This window comes from Amaranthus tricolor, chromosome 2, assembly GCF_026212465.1.
Source record: "Amaranthus tricolor cultivar Red isolate AtriRed21 chromosome 2, ASM2621246v1, whole genome shotgun sequence".
In the NCBI taxonomy this organism is placed as follows: Eukaryota; Viridiplantae; Streptophyta; class Magnoliopsida; order Caryophyllales; family Amaranthaceae; genus Amaranthus; species Amaranthus tricolor.
In genome coordinates this window covers 39,979,097-40,000,005 of record NC_080048.1, presented here as the reverse complement: position 1 = coordinate 40,000,005, position 20,909 = coordinate 39,979,097, and the positions used below count along the sequence as shown (strand labels likewise).

At 32.6% G+C, this 20,909-nt stretch overlaps 2 protein-coding genes across 7 annotated transcripts; both read right to left on the bottom strand.

Annotated features, from left to right (window-relative positions):
- Nucleotides 1–429: 429 nt before the first annotated feature.
- Nucleotides 430–5,143, bottom strand: LOC130806039 (pentatricopeptide repeat-containing protein At1g03560, mitochondrial). 5 transcript variants are annotated; one of them, XM_057670936.1, is made up of 3 exons: nt 2,734–5,133; nt 2,569–2,645; nt 430–886 (listed from the first exon to the last, which is right to left on the bottom strand). In XM_057670936.1, exon 1 carries the CDS (start codon nt 5,070–5,072, stop codon nt 3,084–3,086), a length of 1,989 nt encoding a protein of 662 aa, XP_057526919.1. In that variant the 5' UTR covers nt 5,073–5,133; the 3' UTR covers nt 430–886; nt 2,569–2,645; nt 2,734–3,083. The 5 variants fall into 5 exon arrangements, with proteins under 5 accessions (XP_057526919.1, XP_057526920.1, XP_057526921.1 ...); XM_057670937.1 differs by having other exon boundaries at nt 2,989–5,133; XM_057670938.1 differs by having other exon boundaries at nt 3,114–5,133.
- A 1,924-nt stretch (nt 5,144–7,067) lies between these two features.
- LOC130806038 (asparagine--tRNA ligase, chloroplastic/mitochondrial) lies at nt 7,068–18,179 on the bottom strand. Of its 2 annotated transcripts, XM_057670932.1 has the most exons (15): nt 17,653–18,178; nt 16,139–16,207; nt 14,819–14,929; nt 14,417–14,521; nt 13,784–13,921; nt 12,719–12,799; nt 10,979–11,056; nt 10,817–10,885; nt 10,644–10,718; nt 10,452–10,535; nt 10,116–10,202; nt 9,191–9,286; nt 9,045–9,119; nt 8,329–8,455; nt 7,068–7,511 (listed from the first exon to the last, which is right to left on the bottom strand). In XM_057670932.1, the coding sequence occupies exons 1-15, from the start codon at nt 18,040–18,042 to the stop codon at nt 7,396–7,398; spliced, it is 1,701 nt and encodes a 566-aa protein (XP_057526915.1). In that variant the 5' UTR covers nt 18,043–18,178; the 3' UTR covers nt 7,068–7,395. The 2 variants fall into 2 exon arrangements, with proteins under 2 accessions (XP_057526915.1, XP_057526916.1); XM_057670933.1 differs by lacking the exon at nt 16,139–16,207 and having other exon boundaries at nt 17,653–18,179.
- Nucleotides 18,180–20,909: the final 2,730 nt, after the last annotated feature.

Genomic DNA, 20,909 nt, shown 5'->3' with positions numbered 1-20,909 from the left:
ATGTAAAATATTAGTCACAAGTAATTTTGGAACAAAATGTCTGGGAAGATTAGATTAGTGTTAATTGGGAGGAATTATTAGATTTAATCAGTGATTTGACAACATTCGTTTGGGAGGATTGAAGAAACAGTGAACGTAAGTTAGTAGTATTAGTGTATGGGAAGGTCACATGCGATTGGAAGACACTTGTCCATCATAGAAAGTCATTATAAACTAGTGGATCACGTATTAATAAAAAAAGCAAAAAAACGTCATAAAAAATAAAAGAAAAATCACCGAAGGAAGGGAGAGCTCGACACGTCCAAGACAACAACAGTGGCATGCAAAGAATTTTAGGGATTGATGAAATAACAGAAGAATGTTTGATAGATTATAAATACACATCAAGGAGCACATAAATAGGTAACTAATTTCTACTATTAAGAGATATACAAAGAACTCTAAGTAATTTATTGCTGAGGAGTTATTATAACTGAATTTCAAGGACCACATTGATTTTCAGAATTACATTAATAGCACAATCATAATTCTAAAAGAGTTATTACATTTGTTCTAACTAATCTTCAAAAGAACATTTGTCAGATATTAATAATAAAGACCTCATGTCTAAACAAGTCCTAAGTAGTAATCCACCTTGCAGCCACAGTGCTCCTGGAAGGACCTATTAGGCAATTTGTCTTAAACTCATACCGACTTAGGCGACGGAGTGGGTCCTCGGAAAAACATTCCGGGCTCTGCTAACCCCTTGTTGCATTTGACAAGAATAACAGAAGATGATCTTACTGCATAGCTTGACGAAATTGCAAAGATAGGCTTTCACCAGTACTTAACTCTTGATTAATCACTAATCAGAAGATTAAGTTCTTAATTAATTGTTCTGCAAAACCTGACAAGAACAACAACAATGCCAAGAAACTGAGGGCAAAATATGGTTACTCAAGCATTTGACTAATTTGGGATTGAGCATTACATTTAACAATATCTTCCATTCTTGTTTCCTTTAAAATACAATAGTACTTAAAAAGGAAACATCCTCCTTATATTTGACTCTAATTATGTAAATGATAATAATAATAATATTAATATCTTGGCAAAACAAAGCTAATTTAGAAAAAACATAAAAATATTAATATTGATTTGACTTACAAATTTACCTGAAAGTCAACTAAAGCGGATCATAACCCAAACATTTTGATTCGTAACCTAAAAATAGTGGTCGTTTTGACTTTTTTTTCCAATTTTATCTAACTTATTAGTTTCACATCATGATTTTTTCGTCAATTTTTCCATCGGACCTACCATAGTGTAAAATACTGGTAATAGTAATGCAGTAACGAAAGTGATGTGGTAATCATAAGACCTAAATATCGTCAAAACTATAAGATATCCCATGATACAGTCTAAAATGCGATTTCATTAATCACGCAACAACTCAATTGAATGAAATTCACTACTTTTTTTTCTGGTTTGAGAATCACAATTCAATTTTGCGAATCACGATCAAAAAATCATGAACATCCTAAATCATCCAATTATAATATAAACATTTAAATAACTCAAACATTAAAGCGCAATAATAAAGAATTAATAAAAGAGAAATTTCACATAGTAGCCTCGAACTTTCATGAAACGGCATTGGAAGCACTTTTGAAAGATTTTTCTACATGGTAGATTGGTAGCATCCAGTTTATGCCTTATCTAACTGCCAAAACATTTTCCGTTAAATTCTTGTCGATTTCCGTTTATTTTACCATTTTAACGTTTCTACACTTATTAAGTATTGGTTCTTTGCCTTAAATATTTGAGAGCGTTAATGAATTAAACGGTAAATTAAACGTCAAAATGGTGAAATAAACATTTGAGAGCATAAAAATGGTTTAGGGCAAATTATAAAGACAACAATTAACACTTGATAAGGATAGAAATGTCAAATTTGTGAATTAAACAGAAATTGACAAGAATTTAACGGAAAATGCTATGGCAGTTAGATAAGGTGTAAATTGGATGCGCTACCATGTGGAAAAATCTTACAAAAGTGCTGCCACTGCCGTTTCATGAAAGTTCGATGCTAGTACATGAAATCTCCCTAAAAAAATCAATGAGAAATGAAAGAGAAAGAAAATAAATTGAGAAAACGAGAGAAGACGAACCTGAAAATATTGAATTAGAATGAAATCAAGTCACTGAATTAAGCAATGAAGAGTGTGACAGACGTGGGGAAATGTTTTAGTGTCATTAGTTAGAGGGAGAAAAAGAAAAAACAAGTATATTAAGTGTTTAACTAGCGTTTATTTATACTTCTTCTGTGCTTTTAAAAAAAAAATTCCCTAAATGATGTAAAATAGTAAATTAATTCCCACGTATTGTCAAGACAAAAAATTTTCTCAATGTGTGAAGATTAAGAAATTTGGTGTTATACCCAAAATTCAGCTAAATGTCTAAAAAGGTGGGCCAAAAGTATATACATGGACCATGGTAGAAAGACGAGCATAAACAGACAATCGTATACAATTGGACAGAAGATACAGCACCAAACAATAGAACTTATTCAAAAGACACCAAACTTACATCAGAACACGCAGTAGCATATGTTTCCGCATTAAGTTTCTCTGAGACAGTCAAGAATGCTGGCTTCCCAAGGATACCTGACATAGAATAAAGATCAAGCTATGTATTAGATATAACGAAACATTATCAAAAGATTGGAAGCGAACTGAAACAGGAAAGAACGACCAACTAATTCATGGAGTCTTATCAAACAAGGCCGTAGTCTCTGGCCTACCCTCGAGACTTGATGCAAGTACAAGTGCAAGTGTGCAACAAAGGAATAACTGTAGTATTTCATCAAGGTACATGCCGAATAATTTACTATACACAAAAAACGTGACAATTATCATCAAATATTGACCCTTCATTATTTGGAATAATAATGATGATGATGATGATGATAATCATCAACTCAAAGTCTCAAACTAAGCTCCAACCCACCCATCATCAGTGCATAGTGTAGACCAACAAAAGGGGTGTATAACAAGAGTTTCACATCTGCACTTAAGTCACTATGAAAGGATTTCCTTCGAGATTTAAATGCCAAGGAGAGTCTTGAACTTTACACGCCGCTTAATGCTTCCCATTCTATCATAGCCAATACCAATTTTACTATGCAACAATTTCATAGCTAAGTCTGCTTTTCCTGCTTTTCTCAGGGAATTGATCAGAATAGTACGAACTCTGCCAGGTATCTCTCGGCCTCTATCCACAACCCCGTCAGCTAATTTGCAAGCATGCTCAATGCGTCCTGCTTTACACAATGCATTAATCATATCTTCAAAAGCATTCTCAGGTATTACACCCATTGGCGCTAGGTCATCCAAGATCTTGCAAGCCCTCCCAACTTTACCTGAAAGGCAAAGTCCGATTGCAAGAACTCTAAAAGACGCTGCTGTAGGAGCAACGCCCTTATCAATCATTGTATTCCACAACTTCAAAGCCTCTTCGTTTTTATGGATTTTAAACAATGCATCCATAAGTATGGTGTATGTATAAACTGTTTGCTCACAACCCTCAGAATCCATCTGATTGAAAAGCACTAAAGCTTCATCAATTTTGCCGCATTTAGCAAGCGAATCAATCATCACATTATAGCAATAAGAATCACGTGTACAACCCTTCTCGGCCATTTCTTCAAAAAGCCTTTCTGCCTCTTTAACTTTCCCACCCTTGCCTAGGCCATCAATAACAGCACAATATATTGTAGCATTAACACTAATCCCATTATCTTTGCATAACATAAAGTATTCCATGGCTTCTTCCAATCGACCATTCTTGCATAGCCCATTGATAATAGCACCATAAGTAACCTCATCAGGATTTAAACCCTCTTTCTTCATTTTCTCCAAAAAATTGATTGCATCATCTACATTGCCACTCTTAACATACCGATCAATCAATGCAGTGTATATTGCAATGTTGGCCTTGCATCCCCTCCGGTTCATGTCCTCAAAAACCACATTTCCTTCTACATACTTGCCATCCTTACAAAGCCCACAAATCACCAAGGTATACGCGTGAGGTGGGATTTCCAATCCCTTCTCGACCATCTCATGGTAAAGAGACAAACAAGCTTCGGAATCATTCTCGGCATAACAAATTTGGATCAAAGTAATATAAGTAATCTTATCAGGCTCTACATTTCTCACCTCCATCTCTTTCAATTTCTCCATTGCCTTGCCTATCTTCCCAACTTTACAATACCCTTTAATCAAAATATTATATGTAACGACATCAGGCCGAGTTTTCCCATTTTGCATTACCTCAAAAACCTGCTCAGCTGACTCAATAAATATACAATTCACAAGCCCATTCATGAGAAAATTATAAGTATATAAACTAGGTTCAATGCCATTATCCTTCATTAATCTCCAAACCCACAATAATTCCTCAACCATTCCTAAATTTCCAAAACTCTTAATCAAAGAATTACATGAATTCACAGTCATAACAACTTGCAAACAACCCAATTTAAATTTTTCAAACACAACCCTAATTTTATCAACATCATTGCAAACACTCAAAATATGAATCAAAGAAACATAACATTCAACTTTATGATTATATTTCTTTTGCTTACCGGCCCAATTAAAGAATCGATAAGCAATATCTGGGTTTGTTTTAATATTGGTTGAATTCAACATATAAGCAACAAAATTTGGTGATAGTCTAATCAAAAAATTGCTGCAATAATCAGTTAAATTGACCTCCATTGAAGGTGAACCATCTAGAAGTTGGAGAATCCGAGAAACCCAAATGGAAGGTTGAAGATTATTCGGGTTTGGATGTGTAATGACATCAGAAATGTCAGTGAAAGGTTCAATCCATTCAGGTGGAGGAAGTAATGAAGTAATGGAGGAAACACACCGTTCAGGGTTTGATTGAGGGTGTTGTACATGGATTGAAGGATTGGAGAATGGAGAAGAGAGAAAATGGCGAGAAACGCCATTAATGAAGACGAAGGATCTTAATACTTGAGAAATGGGGAGGAAAGGTTGGAGAAGGATTAGGGCTTTTTTCATTCTCTAGGTTTTGCAACAATGGCTGAAATGGCACCAATTATTTCCACTTGAAAGCTGCTCATCAGCCTGACAGTTTGCGAAAAGTTAACTAAATAAGCAAAATTATATATAAAAAATTATTTAAAATAATTCAAATTTTTCAATGATTTTTGTACGATAACAATAAATAATTCTAACTTTGAGGTTATATTTTTGAGTAAATTCGGTAACGAAATGACTTATTATAGCAAGTTTTATTTCCTAAAAAGAAGATAAATTAAAATAAAATGTCGAAAAAAATATTTAAAAAATATACAAAAAATTATGATTTTTTATCACAAATTATTATGAGAGACGGTTTTTCCGAGAGACGTATTAGATATATTGGCTAAATAGCCCAATTAATACAAAATAAAGTGAAAAATAAGAATGTGGGCTTCTTATTTTGAGATCACGATCTTTCACAAGGGTAGTTATTTTTTATTATTCATAATTTTTTATGTAAATTTTCAAAATTTTTCTTTAATTTTATATTAATTTTCAGTTTACTTTTTTGGTGAATTATCTATTATAGTAGGACTCCGAGTTACCCAAGTTTACTATAGGCAAATACCCCCTAATGTTGAGATTATTCATAGTTAATCAATAAGTACGATTATTGTAAGAAAATCATGAAAATCAATAAAATTTCTTAATAGACATTGAAAACTTAATTCCTAAAATAAGCACGAAATTTTCAAAAATGTATTTTGTTTTTGTTCGTTGTTACTAACAGCGAACAAAAAACAAGGTCAATAAAAGTCAAAGACTTTGCTCGCTGTGTAAAAGCAAACAAAGGTTTTACTCTGTTAAACTAGGTTTTTTTTTATTCGCAGTTGGTAATAACAAATAAAAAACTTGACCTTTTCTTTTACCATAGAGCTTTGTTTGCTGTTAGTAACAGAGAACACAAGAAAAAGAATGTCATAGGCTCATAGCACTGGAAGGGAAAAAAAAATAAAAACACGATTTCAATTTTTTTGTCTCTTCCAACGTTATAACATTGTCTCTCTTTTGTTCGTTATTAGTAACAACAAACAAAGAATTTTGACTCTTTTTACCAGTTTTTTTGTTCGTTGTTAGTAACAACGAATATATCTGACCTTAGGCTCAAACATAAAGACGCTTATTTTTAAAATTAAGTTTTCCTGAGGCACATTTTTTAATTTTTTTTTTCTTTTTATAATTGCTTATTCATTTCAATCTTTCCATTTACTTAATTAGTTCAAACTTCCAATATTTGCTGGCCCAAATCCTAAGTCAACAAGGAATTTGGCCTTTTGACCCATTTAGTTGGGTTTTTAAAGGTGAGGCAAATATTGATTTATTGTTTAAAATTCAACACGAATAATTATATGCTTCGTCTGTTCCTTTATTTTTGTCCCGTTTGATAAAAAAAACTCTTGTAAAAAATAATTAAAAAGAAAAAATTAATAGGACAGAATAGTATATATAACAAATTATTTTAGGTTTTCATAAAATCTATTTCGATAGACAACTAAAGTCCCACTAAAATCTACTCTTATCTATTTCTATCCTCTATATAATGTTTGCAAAGGCTAATACTGTTCATGATGAACAATACATTTGCCTCAATGGATGAACATCTCCAATCTCTAATCTTACAAACTGCAGTGTTGCTTCACCAACAGCTTTCAAAACTCCAACATCTTTCAAATTTCAGTCGATTATTGATGAAGGTTTCGAATAACAATCTTTTTTTTCTCTTTTAGGGTTTTTCAAATTTAGTTCCTTTTTAAATTTTTAGTTTTGGTTTTTGGGATGAAATATTAGGGTTAAGCTTTTTATTAATTTGGTTTTGGGATGAAAAATTATGGATTTTCAATCACGTTGATGGCAGTTTTAATCAACCTTCGATTGTGTTTCCAGGCTTAGGTGAGTGCCTAAGCGGCAATGAGTAAGAAGATGAAGAGATTATAGACAAGGAATAATCATAAAAATGGAATGCAAGACGAGGGAAGAAGAAAAGGGTTTTTAAATCTCTATAACTTTTTAAATCTCTTTACAATTTGCACCAATCCAATTTGTAAAAAATTATTGGTCTCAAAAATGATACCAACAACAAAAACTCAAATGGAACTAAAAGGTGAAGAGGACGATCTGAATCACAATGGGGCTACATTTCTCTATGGCGAGTACAAGTTTACTTTCCACATTAAAGCATATAATTTGAGAAAAAAAAAGCGTAAAAAAAGTAAAGGAATTTTCGGTAAGCAGAAAATCGCCAAGTTGATATTAATTTGCATCTGCATTTTGAAAATTCCAGCTCCCTGAATGTTGAAAATCAAAATTCGGCAGAGCCTGGTGCTCGAGGGAAAGGTATTGCATCTCTGATGTTATCTATGCCAGTTGCGAATTGAACAAGCCTCTCAAAACCCAGTCCGAAACCTGCATGAGGAACTGCCAGAAGCATAGAACAAGACGTTCAGAATGCGATTTAAATATAAGGAAATGATTATAGAAGTTACCAACAGTTTATGAGCAATAATAATTCACATTCTATTTTCCAAAAAGTTTTAAACAGGTAGTATGTTATTGTGCCACGCTACCCCCCTAATATAACCACTTTATCAGCTAAAAACTAATATCTGGTGGGCACAAAATTATACTAGTGTTTGGAGGATTTCAAGTAGAATATATGTAGATGATCATTGAAATTGACTTTTCAGTTGCAAAGATAGGGCCGAATAGTCATTGATACCAACGTTTTCTATGCTGATTTGGTTTGCGTAGCGGACGCCATATTGTTGGATAAAGGTTTTGCATTGTAGTTTGGACTTTGGAGGCTTTCAGAATTTAGAATAATCTTTGCTCTTGGACTTGAATGTCCACATGGACTACATCTACTCAAAAATGCATGATATACACACAGATTAAAACTTCTGCTGCTCTATAGAATCCTAAGGTTAGTAATCTCAACTACTATGTCAAAGCCTTAATTTTAAAGATTGGGGTTAACTACATCAACCAATATATCATTTTGGTTTATCATCACTTGATGTGACTAGGTTTTACTAGGTTGATTGTCACAAACCTACTACTCATCCTGCTTTATACGACATTGGGACAGGCAATGAGTGACGAACACTCGCAGTTCAACAACAACAAAATGAAGAATAGCAAACACTTGAAAAGAACAACGCCAAAATAAATGAACAGGCATATGATAACACCATTAGATCAACAGATAAACAATACGAAATGACAAAAATCGAACCTGATCCATAACGACGCAAATCAAGGTACCACCAATAGCTTTCCTTGCTAAGCTTCAATTCATCTAAACGATTTTCAAGATACTCTAGACGTTCTTCTCTTTGACTTCCACCGATAAGTTCACCTACCTGATACACGGGGTAATAATATGCAAACGATCACTAATCAAAAGTTCATCATAACCAAAAGTGAAATGCCTTAACTTTTACCAAGCAGGTTGACCCGGCAACGTGCAAATACAACAAATTCATGCCTTCGGCTGCTCTTAAACAACCATGGAAAAACTATAAACCCATTTTATAGTTTAAATTTTTTTACCTACCGTTTTTCCTTCACAAGGATGAGAAATCAGAGGTTCATTAAATTTAAAATGTTGAAAAAAAAATATATGAATTCAAGGTACTAAAGAAATTCTGTCAGAGAAAAATAAGAATATTGAGTTTAAGTTTGTATACATTTCCCATTTACTTATCTACGGCCAAAAAGGTTGCAACCAAAAAAATTAAATGAGATTGTAAGCAATACATTAGGGGGATAGAAGTCATAGAATAGCTTATGATAAGAAAAGACACGGGTAACAAAGAGGTGAATGTACTTTTTCTACTACTAACTATAAAGAAAATTGAAAGAGGTCAGAGAAGCAAAATGTGTCACAAGGAATTTTTGGTCCTCAAGAATAACACAAGTACAGATATCATCAATATATCAAAAAAATACCCTTGGAACCAACATATCCATTGCAGCTACGGTTTTTCCATCTTCATTAACCCGCATGTAAAAAGCCTTGATATCCTGAATATGCATTTTAAATTTATTAGCTCTACATAATTTTTTAGTATAAAGCAAAATTAAACAACACGTGCCTTAGGATAGTCTCTAATGATTACAGGACACCCACTGAAAGCTTCTTCTGTAATATATCGTTCATGCTCACTTTGAAGATCATAACCCCACTTAACCTATTGAATCAGTATACAAGAATAATACTCAAAGTTAGAAACAACAATATAACAGCCTCAATCTCAAAAATGCAAAGCGTCTTCCACAATAATGCCAAAGCATCTTCCACACAAACTATATCATTCAGCCATACTGAGAGTACAGAATGATCATGGATGTGCAAGGACAACAAGAAAAAAAGCCTCTTTTCCTATATTAATTCCGCAAAGAATGTTGGCCAAAAGATAGGAGTAGCTTTATATGAACAGTAAGTAACCTAGTACGCAATAGAAATTAGATGAACCTGACATGCAAACATCTCAAAGTGAAGTAGGAAGAAATCAGATGGGAGTAATTGCAATTAGCAGCAAAGTACTGATCTTAATACTTAGTTCCACCATACACCAGTAATTGCAAAAATCTAAGGACATATATCCTAGTTGATCTAACTACATTAGAAATGAGAGTGTACTTCTAACAGTTTGAAACACATGCACACGCAGTTACTTGGTTGTGTTTAGACTTCGGAAACCTATATACTACAGCACTACTATTTCAAAGGTAGTTATTAGCTAATATCCCTCTAAATTAATACTGGCACTTTAAAGTTGAAGTTTTTCTTACGGCTATGGTTTGTAGAACTCATAGTTGAGAATAGCCATAAATTAAATGCAGCCTTGTCATGAATGAGACTTTGCAGAATTTTTGGAGGAAGATGTGACATACAAATAGGCACTTATAAAAATAATTTTACCGAAAAAAAAGTATCATTATGAGCATAGGGTACAGTCCAATTTCACCAAAGTTGAACTCCAGTATCAATGCAAATTATTTAGCAGAAAAGCATACCGGGTATTCAAATTTCTTATTAGCCTTCAAAAGAACATCAACAGCATCTGTATATGTTAGCTGAACAAAGTCTTTTGTAGCCACATCCTGCAGAAGATACAATTAAAATCATAAGCCAAGAACATGCATCAACCCAAATGAACCAACTAGAAACTCAGGATTTGCATTGTGAAGGTCATAAACTCATAAATTCACTCCATTTCATAATAAATGTCTAAATTTTTATATTCAAATATCAAGGAAGTGTTAGCCATCGTGTTGGTATTCAAAAATGAAAATTACGAGTAATATACAATTGTATCCTAAAATCAAAGTGATAAGAGGAAAAAAATATACATTTAACCGATTAATGATGCCCTTCTCAATCCATGTGTTAAAAAAATCCATATCTTCCTTGCAGTTTTCAAGAACGTACTTTACCTGCACAGTTATAAAGAAAGAAACAACTGACTCAGCTGATGAAAATATAATCATTAGAAAACTAGATAAAGAAATAAAACATGGTACTTGAAGTGTGAGCTAACATACTACATACTGGAGGTAAGCAGTTGCGCAAGCCATATCATCATTGAGATCAGCAAATGCAAGTTCTGGTTCAATCATCTATGCAATCAAGAAAAGAAACAAACAAGTCAAATATGAACAAATGTCATAGGCAGATGTGAGCCGAACAGCTGCAAATTATGAGGTTCAGTGTGTACCCAAAATTCAGCTAAATGTCTAGAAGTATTTGAATTTTCAGCTCGAAATGTTGGGCCAAAAGTATATACCTGGCAGAAAGACAAACATAAATGGACAATTATGTACAGTTGGATTTAAGATACAGCACCAAGCAGAACATACACAAAAGACAACAAACTTACATCAGACAGAGCAGTAGCATATGTTTCAGCATTAAGTTGGCCTGAGACAGTCAAGAATGCTGGCTTCCCAAAGAAATCCTGACATAAAATTAAGATCGAGCTATGTATTAGAAATATAAAAATATTATCAAAAGATTGGAAGCAAACTAAAACACAAAAGAACGACCAACTAATTCATGGAGTCTTTCAAGCAATGGATGAGAAGACCATGGGCAAAACTGTGATCACGGATGCATTAACGAAAACGGTTGCGGTGTTACGAAAAACGGCTACGACAGAGCAATAACACGAATTGCAATTGATGCAGTGTGATTTTTGGGGAAAAAGTAATCACATAAGGGGAGTTTTGAATTGATATTTGTTGTTTATCTACGATAATTATGCAATAATACGATTGCCTACACAATAGTTATTATAATTGCACTATATGAGGTAGTTTTAGTGTATTATTAATTAACTTATTAGTTATTTATCAACTAAAATTATGAGTAACTATAATTTACGTGAATGTAATAATTAAAGTTAATGGGTATTAATGAGATTTTAATGGGGAGGCAAATAACATTGTAACGGTAAAATATCATTATAATGGTGAAATAATGGGTGTTACACATTATGTAACAGTCAACGCGGTGTTTTGACCGTGAAAATTCATGCAACATTATAATATGAGATTTAACATCGCAGCAACTCTCAAACATGTTACATAACGGGCGTTACATAATGTAACGGGGGAGTTTTTATTCTATATGAGAGACTCCCATTGTTGATAAGATCTAAGGATGTTATCTCAACCAAACCAGGCCATAGCCTATGGCCCTACCCTTGAAACTTGAGTAAGCACAATTGCAAGTGTGCAACAAAGGAATAACTGCAATATTTTACATGCCAAATAATTTATAGACACAAGAAAGAAGTGACATTTATCATGATATATTGATCCTTCAGAAATACTCAGTAACTTAATGTATATTAGGGATGGCAATTCAGTCTGAATCCGACCCTAGTCCGACTCGATCCGAGAAAATAATCCGATTCGAGTCCGAGGAAAAGGTTATCCGACTCCAACTTCGACTTCACGATCCGAATCCGAGTTAGAGACGGACCGGAGTTGGACCTTATTAAAAATCCGACATTCCGACGCGACTCCGACCCTGAAGGAAATCCGACTTTGAATTTGACTTATAACCCAATATTTTGTTCCCTTTAAAACTCTGGACGTGACTAATTCAAGCTCTCTCTCATACTAATTGTAATTTTCGATTTTGAAAACTACTTGGTATTTTTATTTAGATCAATCAATCAAAATACGACAAATCAGATCAAGAGAAATAAAATACGCTACTTCAAAATGCGAGAAAAGTGTTAAATTGTAGTATTAGGAATATTTCTCATGTTAAACTTGAATTCAAAGTACATATTTTTTTGTTAAATTGTATTTGAAAAATATATTTTGTTAACTTCGTATGCTTTAAATCATTAGTACAATATCATAACGATAAAGTTTGATAATAATCCGACTCCGTTGGAGGTCCGAGAGTCTGAGTCAGGGCAAACTTGGAGTATGCATAATTCGACTCCGAGTGGAGGTGGACTAAAAAAAAAGTTCGACTAAAATCTGGAGCAAAGTCGGAGTATATATAATCCGAGCCGAGTCCGACCCATTGCCATCCCTAATGTATATATCATGTGACCTCAGAAGGTTATGCCATTTTCATGGAATTGGAGTATTGGACTTACCTGGGACCAATCAATCAAACCCTCCTCTGTTTTGGGGATTGTACCAGCAGAAGAATCCAAAGCTTCCTGGGAAGTCGGAATCTGTTGATAAAGATGAATATGTTAGAAAGAAGGAAAAGCAAGGTATAATCACTGTAAATTGTAACATGGTAAAAACTTATATGTACAGAAATTTGCATAGCATTACGTTAGAACTTTTTATTACAAGAGAAGTTTTTTATAATCCAAACACTTGGATATAAGAAGTTACAGTAGCCAATCCTGACGCTGAGAGTGGACGATTTTACAAACTCCTCCAAATATGAATTGACACAGAAAAAAAGGTTTAGAACAACAATAAGAAAATAAAGCAGAAAAGACGTAAGTGAATATTTTGATTTCTCCACAACTTATAAAAGAGTTACAAGCTACCATTCAACAGGGTAGAACTCTCCAAGATAAAGAACTGCAAAAAGTATTTTTCTGGATGATTTCCAAAACTGCCTCCCTTTATTTAAGCCTCCTTGCAGACTCTCAAAAACTACTCTCATATTCTAATAAGCATAACACACTTATAGACTTAATTGTTAAATATTCAATTATCCCCTTGGTTGACCCTTGTTTCCCCTCCTAAGACAATTGTAGATTATAGCAGTCTGAACTTGTTAATTTCTAGAATCGTATTGCAATTTCCGAGTAAGAAGGAAGGTAAGACATCGAGGGGAAAACGTGGAATACTTTCCATTTATAAGGAGAATCTTTTCTTCCCAAAAACTATTTACAGCCCACAAAAATTATTATTTTTTAGTAGAACAGAGACAGGAAAATCATAATCTTAGTTTGCAGGAAAAGGAATTTTCTTTGAACCAAGCACAGCTTTATTCAGAAATTTGTATTATTGAGTGAAATAGCGCAGGCTAGTTTACATGCAACATACTTAAATTATTATGAAAATAGACTATACAGTTCAGGCAAACCAAACACATGAAGTGTAAGCAAAAGCTCTCACGCCACTAGGCAAATTAATAAATTTAAACACAATGCTCTATTGACTGAACAGATTGCAGCTCAAAGCAAGCCACTCACCAAAGTCGTTACACAAAATTGCTCACCAGCACCTTCACAATCTGAAGCAGTGATGATGGGACTTGAGATCCAAACAAAACCATTTTCTTGGAAGAACTTGTGTGTAGCATAGGCCAAAGCATTCCTCACCCTTGCAACCTAAACCAGCTTGCAATGGCAATAAACCCAACTGAGACACTTTAGGTGGTACTTCTTTATCATACACACACATATAAAAAAATTTATGACTCTGCATGGCAAGAGAACCACACATTTGAATAAGCTAATGGTATTTTACCTAAGTGCAGGCTATTATAATAGTAAAAATCAAGTTGTCAATGAACAAGACAGACATGAAACGAAGATCAAGAGTAAACAGCACAAAATAACTCCAACAAGATTAGCATACATGATATACGTCAAAACCATCCACCCAGAAAACATCACATAGAACTCACATTTCCCTTTAAATAAGACATCTACAGCTCAAGGATATGTGACTACAACAAAATTCACATACGATGAGAACATTTATTCTTTTCAATGGAATAAAAAGACAGCATATTTAATCTTCAAAGTTGTACTTGTACATCATTATATTTGCAAGAACTGAAGTATTTCAACAATTTAGAAATCACAGAGATGAGATCATACCGCACCAAAGGTATTAGTTCTAGGACGAAGATGAGCTTTGGTCCTCAAGAACTCTTTGCTGACTCTTTTCTTTTGTATGGGAAAGGAAGGATCGCTTTCACCAATCTAGAATCATAAAATAGAGAACAAGAAAACTTAATAAGTATTCAGCACACCTAATGGCGTAGGATGACAACTTAAAAGTAAAAGTGGATGAACAAAAGGAAGAAGTAAAAACGATGAATATTCTAGATGTTGTACTCGCAACTTGGCATCTTTTTCATGATATCCAAGAGCAACAAATTAGCTCATAACATATTGCAAAAATCAAAATTTCACAGAATCAACGTAAGCTCTTTCAGGAAAGTGTTCCTAAAAGCTCGCACAGCAAAGCTCACAGCCCCAAAAATAGAAGATGCTTACTGTAACAATTTTGTGAGCTTTTAACTCGATTTTCTGTTTGGATCCTGGGCTACCGACAACAATGCCGTGGACCACAATTGATGCACCCGTAGAGATATGGCCAGCTTCCACCTGAAAATGAGCTAAATATTGAGATTGATGTATGGTATTCATGAGTGATGTTCACATAAAAAACACATTTGGCGGTTGTTTAGTTGAAACTACAACATCTAAAAAAAGCTCCCATGAAGGAAATACAACATTGTAAGTGAATATCAAAGCTTCATTCACAACTGTCAAACATTTAATGTTTCAATTTCTGACAGCTTCCTCATCAAGACACATACATAATCCACATTTCACAACCACAGAGTTCATTAAGAGCCACAATGTCACCATAGCAGCATCCTAAGAGAAATAGCCTTAATTTCAATAAACCCCAACTACATCTAGATTAGTATTGCGACTTGCAAGTACTAACGCACTGCAAGAATTAATTGATTTGGAGGTTTAAGTATGAAAAGTAGCATCGTGTTCCACAACTTATTAGTTATTAGTAATAAGTTTAGCTCAATTAAGCTTAGTTAAATTATAATAAAAGAACGCTTGCAGTGGGGTTTATGTTGCAGGGGAAGTAAACGAAGTCAAACAAAAAAAGAAGGTGAATAGGGGGATATATAGGAAGAAAGATGATGCAAAGAGAACAAGATGTTGGGTAGGGGACATCATTCTCTCATCTAAGGGTAAATGACAACCCACCACCGCCAAAATTAAGGGATATAATTTCCCTCTCCATCATCCTCATTTACAACCATTAATGTTTCCTTTATATCAACCCCAGTTCACCTTTTTTTATTTAATTTGACTTTATAAAACCCTACTACATTCTAGTCATGCCCTAAGTTCACTTCAGTTCAATTCTAATAATTTTCCAATCACTTTCTATCTCACATGTTTAGCACTTGATGAATTCTAATAAGTTCAGCTCAATTCTAATTAGTTTTTCCTATTGCTCTCTATCTCACATTTTCAGTACTTGATGAATTTAACTAGGTTGAACTTAGCTCTAATAAGTTCTTTCTCTCACTTTCTATCTCACATGTTTAGCACTTGATCAATTCCAATAAGTTCAGCTTAATTCAATTTAGCTCCATTAAGTAAGAGAGAACAAGCTCTTAGTGTTATCACTAGAAAGTAAAGTGCATAATTTGGCTCTGATTCCAATATAAAATGATATTCATCATTAGAAATTTTGCAATAATTAACAAAAACCACAAGCAAATTCTGACATTCATATAGTAGGTATCATTCCAAAATAATATAGTACTAAAATGGAAGAACCTGATCATAACCTTCAGCATCTGAGCTCACCACACATTGCATATTAGAAAGACATGACCCATCATTAACCTGTACATAGTTCAAAACTACATCACACAACCAAGTAAATGTACAGGTTAAGATAGTAGATAGTTGAAATGAATGAAAAACGACAATTTATATGGATGACCACTTTGACAAAATTATGGTTCATGAAGTGTACTCCAACCTTTTGGAATCAACGCATTGGCGCTGTTGTTGTTGATTAAACCACCAAATAAATCGTTTAAACAATATTAGCACAGCAATAATTATAAAAACTCATAGACCTAGACATAATAAAAACACAGCATTAGATAATTTATGTTGACGGACACGACCACTATAACTAATTCATGGTTTGTGTAGTGGATCCCAAATTTTTTGGAATTAACGCTTTTGCATCGTTGTTGTCAATAATCCACCAAATAAATTGTTCAAACAACATTGACACTTGCAGAATTTTAGAAACTCATTCACCAATTCATAATTTAAAACAACATTTCCCACCAAATAAATTTACAATGTGGATGATAGATAACCTAATGAATATTGAGGATATCTTACTGTAGACCAGCACTATAACCAATTCATGTAGCCGAATCCAATAGTTTTGAACTCAGGCTTTAGCATTGTTGATGTTATGAATGGTGTGACTTGAGTGCACATTTGATGTGTATATTACATTTGATGTGTATATTCATGTGTGTCTTTTGGGAGTGGAATCCTATGAGTGTGTTAATGCAGGTGTTTAAGTTGGTAACTTAATGTTTGTGGTGTTTAAAGTATGATTTAATACTTGAAGTAATCATGGGAATAATGTGTCTTGATGATGTTTTATGAAGAAATGCAAAAGGTTCTTTGAAGATGCTTTGCTATGTTTAGTCGAGTAGAAACTAAAAGAAGGGATACTGAAGGTGCTCGACCGAGCGAGCCCTCGAGTGGATCGAGCAAACAAATAGAATACATCCAGTAGCCCGCTCGACCGAGCGAGCCTCTGTTCTTGTTGAGCAGATCTTCTAACGATTCATAAGCTGCTGTTTTTCGTCCCTTTAACTTCTTGGAGCAGTTTCAAAGTGGTTAATACTCAGAATTAAGGCTGTAATCTCATTGAATATACTTAGTTTTATAAACAGAGAGCTCTCAGACACATCAAACACAATTCCTAAGCCAAACACATATTATTTTGTTTTGTCTCTTACTTAATTATAATTATTTTACTCCACTGAAATAATATAAACAAGAAACTACACACCACGGACGACATAGTCATCATTGGTGAACCTCCTTAATCATTGTGTCATTTTGCAAATTTTATCTTATCAAACGTATGTTAGTTCATTCAAATTGTTATCGTTCATCAAAGTTTTTAACATCGTACCGATCTTGGAAAATTATTTCAGTTGACGTTGTTGATGATTATTCCACAAATAAAAAAAAATTGTTTAAACAGGTTTACCAGAACAAAATTTTCAAAAAAAATAAAACAAAAATACCTCAATAAAAGTAACACTGCTCTGAATCCGAACAGTCCTCACCCAACCTCTAACAACCAAATTCTGACCTAAACGATCCAAACCTTCATCAGGACCACCTTTAATATCAACAATCCTCAACCTCTTTCGAAACTCTCCGACTTTTTCTCCAGAAGCGACATTCCCCGATGGCTTGCTGTCTTCAACGAGAGCACAGAAACATCTTTGATGATGAGTGAGAGGAAAGAGAGGTTGAAACTGCGCAGGGGAGGAGAAGAAGGAATGGGGATGAAAAGACGGAGGTTTACGAGGGTTTAAATGGAGTAAAGAGAGAGAGTGGGAAAAGAAACTAAAGGTAGTTATGGGTGCTCGTAGGCGGAGAGAAATGGCGGAAGAGATAGCAACCGCCATTAATGGGCGGTCTACCTTTGAAATTTGGCGATAAAAGGGTGAGCAATCGAAGGTCGTAAGTTGCTTGCTAGTTTTTTTTGCATTTGCCCACCGATCCCAATCGAAGGTGCAACCAAGTCTTACATGGTAGGCGAAATAATTCGCATCCTTTTTTTCAAATTATTTTTAATAATTTACACCAAACTTAACACTTAAAAAATTAATTTTAAGAGTTAATAAATTACAAGATTTAAATTGATTTGATTTTAATTTTTAAATAAGGTATTTTAATTCTTTTTCAAAAACTTCAATTTTATGACATAAAAGACCAAAGTCAAGGCTTAAAAGTTCAATTTTAACGTTATCTTGAATTTGACCTTTTAAGTCTCAAATTTAGATTGAAAAAAAATAATTTATATGAAAAATATAAGATAAATAGAGGCAATCTCATATGCAGCAGTCCTAAAATTAGGCAAGCCCACAAACACATGTGATCAGTTTGAATGCATATGTGATCGCACATATGTGGTCACTTTAAGGCTTATATGATCAGTTTTAAAACATATGTAATCACTTTTTACTATTGTAAATGATTACTCTTAAAGCCTATATGAATATTTTTAAGGCATAAGTGATTACTGTTAAGACTTAAGTGACCACTTTTAAGACTTATCTGATTATTTTTAATTTATTGTGTGATCACTTTAGAGTTTAGACTATTGTATGTGGTTACTTTTAAACATATCTGATTACTTTTAAGATTTATACGATTACTTTTAAAACCTATGTGATCATTTTTAATGTACTTTGTGATCACTTTTAAAGCTTATATAATTACTTTTAAAGTATATGTTGTTAGTTTTAAAGCTTATATGATTACTTTTAAAATATATGTGATCATTTTTAATGCTTATATAATCACTTTTAAAGCATGTGAAATCACTTTGACTATTATAAGTAATTACTTTTAAAGTTTGTGTAATCACTTTGAAAACCTATGTGATTATTTATAATAACTATGTGATCACTTTTAAGACATATATGAGGATTTTTAATTTTTAAATCCACTGCCACAAACACAATCTCCATAAGTTGTAAAAGTGATCACATAAGTCTTAAAAACGATCACATATGCTTTAAAGGTAATCACATGGTAAAATAAAAATAAGCACAAAGCCTTTTAAAGTGATTATATAGGCCTTAAAATTGATCATATAGACCTTAAAAGTGATCACATGAGCCTTACAAAAAAGTAATCACATAAAGTTTAAAAGTGGTCATATATCAAATAGTGTACTAATTTTAGGACGGTCCTAACCAAGAATTTGTGAAATAAATAATTACTTGATAGGCTTTTGTTGATGTTAATGTTCGGAATTGATGATATAAGTATTGAAATTCACAAAAACTTGGACGCAATAAGACCGTCAATATGGGCCGGTCCAAAAGCCAAAAATTGAAAAATATAAATGATCGGTCTTTCAAAAATTAAAGAATAAAAATTCAATTTTGACCTTAAAGGTATCAATTTCAACTTAAAGTAAACATTAAAACATTGCATATTATAAGTACTCTTATTCGATCACACATAATGGTTCTAATGGAATAATGGAATATATATAAGAGTACTTGTACTCTTTAATTATTGATCAATACTTGTAATATCTAAAATATTTTCTCAAAAAAAATATTAAAAAATAAAATTAAAAAAAAAGAAAAAAATAAATAATTAATAATTTAAAATACTGAAAATTAAATTAAAGAAACATTGTTAAAAAAACTAAGTTTCATGTTTGAAAAAAAAAATATTAAAAATAGTTAAAAAAAATAAGTTATTCGTTTTATTTAAAAAAAAAGAATTTTAAATAAAATAAAATAAGAAAAAAAAACCAAAAATTTAGGAGTAGTTTTAATATAAAAAAATTAAGTTTAGAAAAACTCATTTACATGTTACTTAAAAAAAATTCTCAAAATTAAACTTCTTCCCCCCACTTCCTAAAATAACTCCTCATTTATCTTCATTATCCTTTCCACTTTTCCTCTAATTCTAACCAACATTATTCCTCTATTATAAATTAACCAATTTACTCTTTAAATTATTTCACCGTATTAATTTTCATTCTTCTCCTTTTTATTCTTTTTCTCTTATTAACTATTTATCATTCTTTACATCTATTATTATTAATTTCTTTTTCATTGATAGTATTTTTCAATCTTTAAATATTTTCTATCTACAAATTACAAACAACAATTATACTTCGAACGTTAAGTACGTAAAGTTTCATAGGAGCATACATTTATATTGTAGGCTCGTTTTACAAGTTAATTCTCAATGTCCATCAAATTAGGATTATCCCGTTAGTATTATGTGCTAAGTGATAATTGATGTGTTTAAATGGGAGGTGTGATTTTATATATATTTTATTTTCAAGATTATATTTACTACTAATTTGTTACATATTTAATTTATAATATTATTATTTTGATGAAAGTTATATTATTATTTTAATATTGATTTTTAATGCGATTAAATTTCGGAGAAAAATATTTATGATATTAATATTAGAATGATGATTTGAAAAATAAGATTTCAGTTTGGATTTTCGTGAGATATATATTTATTGGAAAAATTTAAGATCATGAAATAAAATAAATAATGTATATTTAATTATATGTTTGTGTTCTCGCGACTAATTATTAAAAAAATATATTAAATCACATAAAGTGTAACACGAGGAAAATGAAGCTCCTATATTTATTGTGATCCAAATATAAGGGTAATAAACAGGTTGCCCTGTTTGGTTAGTATAGCTGCCGACAAGTATTATTATTTTTTTTATTTGATACGATGTTTGGTCCTCCTTTTATCCAAGTAGAAGGGGTGTGCA

What these genes read in the sequence shown, in the direction of transcription:
- LOC130806039 (XM_057670934.1), bottom strand. Translation starts at nt 5,072, where the DNA reads ATGAAAAAAGCCCTAATCCTTCTCCAACCTTTCCTCCCCATTTCTCAA.
- LOC130806038 (XM_057670932.1), bottom strand. Translation starts at nt 18,042, where the DNA reads ATGGCGGTTGCTATCTCTTCCGCCATTTCTCTCCGCCTACGAGCACCC. An exon ending in CTGCTTACCTCCAGTATGTA is followed by an intron (nt 10,536 to 10,643) that starts GTATGTTAGCTC and finishes ATAACTGTGCAG; the next exon opens with GTAAAGTACGTTCTTGAAAA. An exon ending in ATAAGAAATTTGAATACCCG is followed by an intron (nt 9,287 to 10,115) that starts GTATGCTTTTCT and finishes CTGATTCAATAG; the next exon opens with GTTAAGTGGGGTTATGATCT.